This window comes from Scomber japonicus, chromosome 18, assembly GCF_027409825.1.
Source record: "Scomber japonicus isolate fScoJap1 chromosome 18, fScoJap1.pri, whole genome shotgun sequence".
NCBI lineage: Eukaryota > Metazoa > Chordata > Actinopteri > Scombriformes > Scombridae > Scomber > Scomber japonicus.
The window spans coordinates 27,788,391-27,790,720 of NC_070595.1; the positions used below are offsets into that span (position 1 = coordinate 27,788,391).

General features: G+C 50.2%; 1 protein-coding gene across 1 annotated transcript in view; it reads left to right on the forward strand.

Moving 5' to 3' along the window:
• LOC128378578 (polycomb protein suz12-B-like) overlaps positions 1 to 2,330 on the forward strand; it is a 33,497-nt gene that overhangs the window by 11,038 nt on the left and 20,129 nt on the right. Inside the window, exons 10-11 of the mRNA XM_053338145.1 lie at positions 51 to 225; positions 947 to 1,035. Of these exons, the coding sequence (XP_053194120.1) occupies positions 51 to 225; positions 947 to 1,035 (264 nt within the window). The remainder of the gene's footprint in view (positions 1 to 50; positions 226 to 946; positions 1,036 to 2,330) is intronic.

The following is a 2,330-nucleotide window of genomic DNA, read 5'->3' on the forward strand; positions in this document are numbered from 1 at the left end:
CTCTGTGTCTCTCTCTCTCTCTCTGTGTCTCTCTCTCTCTCTCTCTGCAGCGCCTGCCTCCTTTTGAGAGCTTCTCTCAGGGTCCCACGCTGCAGTTCACGCTGCGCTGGACCAGCGACTCCCCCGATCGCTCCACCGCGCCCGTCGCCAAACCTCTGGCCACCCGCAACTCCGAGACCAACCAGGACCCGAGACCCAGCACCCTGAGAGCCACACACACACTGGGTGAGCTGCAGACTTAATGATGTAGATGTTAAAGCAAGCAGCCTGTTTTTAAATACACACAAGCTGTTCAACTGCTGTGTTTTTTAACCCTCCTGTTGTCCTCTAGTCAAGGAAGGGAGGGAGGAAGGAAGGAAGGAAGGAAGGAAAGGAGGGAGGAAAGGAAAGGGAAGGAAGGGAGGAAAGGAAAGAAGGAAGGAAAGGAGGGAGGAGGGAAGGAAGAAGGGAGGAAAGAAAAGAAGGAAGGGAAGGAAGGGAGGAAAGGAAAGAAGGAAGAAGGAAGGAAAGGAGGGAGGAAGGAAGGAGGGAGGAAGGAAGGAGGGAAGGAAGAAGGGAGAAAAGAAGGAAGGAAGGAAAGGAAAGAAGGAAGGGAGAAAAGGAAAGAAGGAAGGAAAGGAGGGAAGGAAGAAGGGAGGAAAGAAAAGAAGGAAGGAAGGAAGGAAGGAAGGTATGAAAGAAGGACAGAGGAAAGAAAGAGAGAAGGAGGGAGGGAGTAAAGAAGGAAGGGAGGAAGGAATAAGGAAGGAAAGGAGGGAGGAAGGAAGGAAAGGAGGGAGGAAGGAGGGAAGAAAGGGGGATGGAGGAAGTACAGACGGAAGGAAGGAAGGGAGGAAGGGAGGAAATAAGAATAAGACGGGGTCAATTTGACCCGGGAAGACGACACAAGAGTTAAAAAGCGACTAATATGGATCCATTTTAAAAGTCTCTCTCTGTCTCGTTGCAGCTGTCAAAGAATCCATCAACGCAGACGTTCAGACGAGGAGAGAGCTGATCTTAGCCGAGCCGAGACAGAAACTACGCATCTTCTACCAGGTTAGAGTCCTTTACCGGGTCTACGAGAGTCTACGAGAGTCTGCGTCTGACTTTTGTCATCTCTCTCTCTCGATGAGCACAGTGAAAACTATGAATGCAAAATACAAAAAACAGAAGGATGAATGTTTAACCCTTTATAGGACACTCATTGAAAGGAAGGAAGAGAGGAAGGAAGGAAGGACGGAGGAAAGAAGGAAGGAAGGGAAGGTAGGGGGGAGGAAAGAAAGAGAGAAGGAGGAAGGAAGGAAGGGAAGAAAGAAGAAAGGGGGATGGAGGAAGGAAAGAAGGAAGGGAGGAGAGAATGAGGGAGGGAGGAAAAACAGATGGATGGATGGAAGGAAGGAAAGGAAGGAAGGACGGAGGAAGGAAAGAAGGACGTTGCATTGTTTTAATTTTTTTTTTTTTGATATTTTACATTTGCTGGACGAAAGTAGTAATATATATAAAACTTCATCAGTTGACCTTTCCTTCCTTCCTTCCTTCCTTCCTTCCTTCCTTCCATCTGTCCTTCCTCCCTCCCTCCTTCTCTCTTTCTTTCCTCCCTTCCTTCTTTCCTTCCTCCTTCCCCTTTCTTCCTTTCTCCCTTTCTTCCCCCCTCCTTCCTTCTTTCCTCCCTCCCTCCTACCTTTCTTCCTTCCTTGATTCCTTTCTTCCTTCCTTCCTTCTTTCCTTCCTTCCTTCCTTTCCTCCCTCCCTCTTTTCCTTCCTCGCTCCCTTCCCCCCTCCTTTCCTTCCTTTCTTCCTCCTTTCTTTCCTCCCCTTCTTCCCTCCCTTCTTCTTCAGTTCCATCCTTCCCTCCTCCCTCCCTTCCCTCTCTTTCTTCCTTTCCTTCTTCTTCCCTCCTCCCTCACTTCTTCTTCCGTTCCATCCTTCCCGCCTCTCCCCTTTCCTTCCCCCCTCCTCCCTTTCCTTCCCCCCTCCTTTCCTTCCTTCCTTCCTCCTCCTTTCCTTCCTTCCTTCCTCCCTCCTTTCCTTCCTTCCTTCCTTCCTCCTTTCTTTCCTTCCCTTCTTCCCTCCCTTCTTCTTCCGTTCCATCCTTCCCTCCTCCCTCCCTTCCCTCTCTTCCTTCCTTTCCTTCTTTTTCCCTCCTCCCTCACTTCTTCTTCCGTTCCATCCTTCCCTCCTCCCCCCTTTCCTTCCCCCCTCCTCCCTTTCCTTCCCCCCTCCTTTCCTTCCTTCCTTCCTCCTTTCTTTCCTTCCCTCCTCCCTTACTACTTCTTCCGTTCCATCCTTCCCCCCTTTCCTTCCCTTCCTTTCCTTCTTCTTCCCTCCTCCCTCACTTCTTCTTCCGTTCC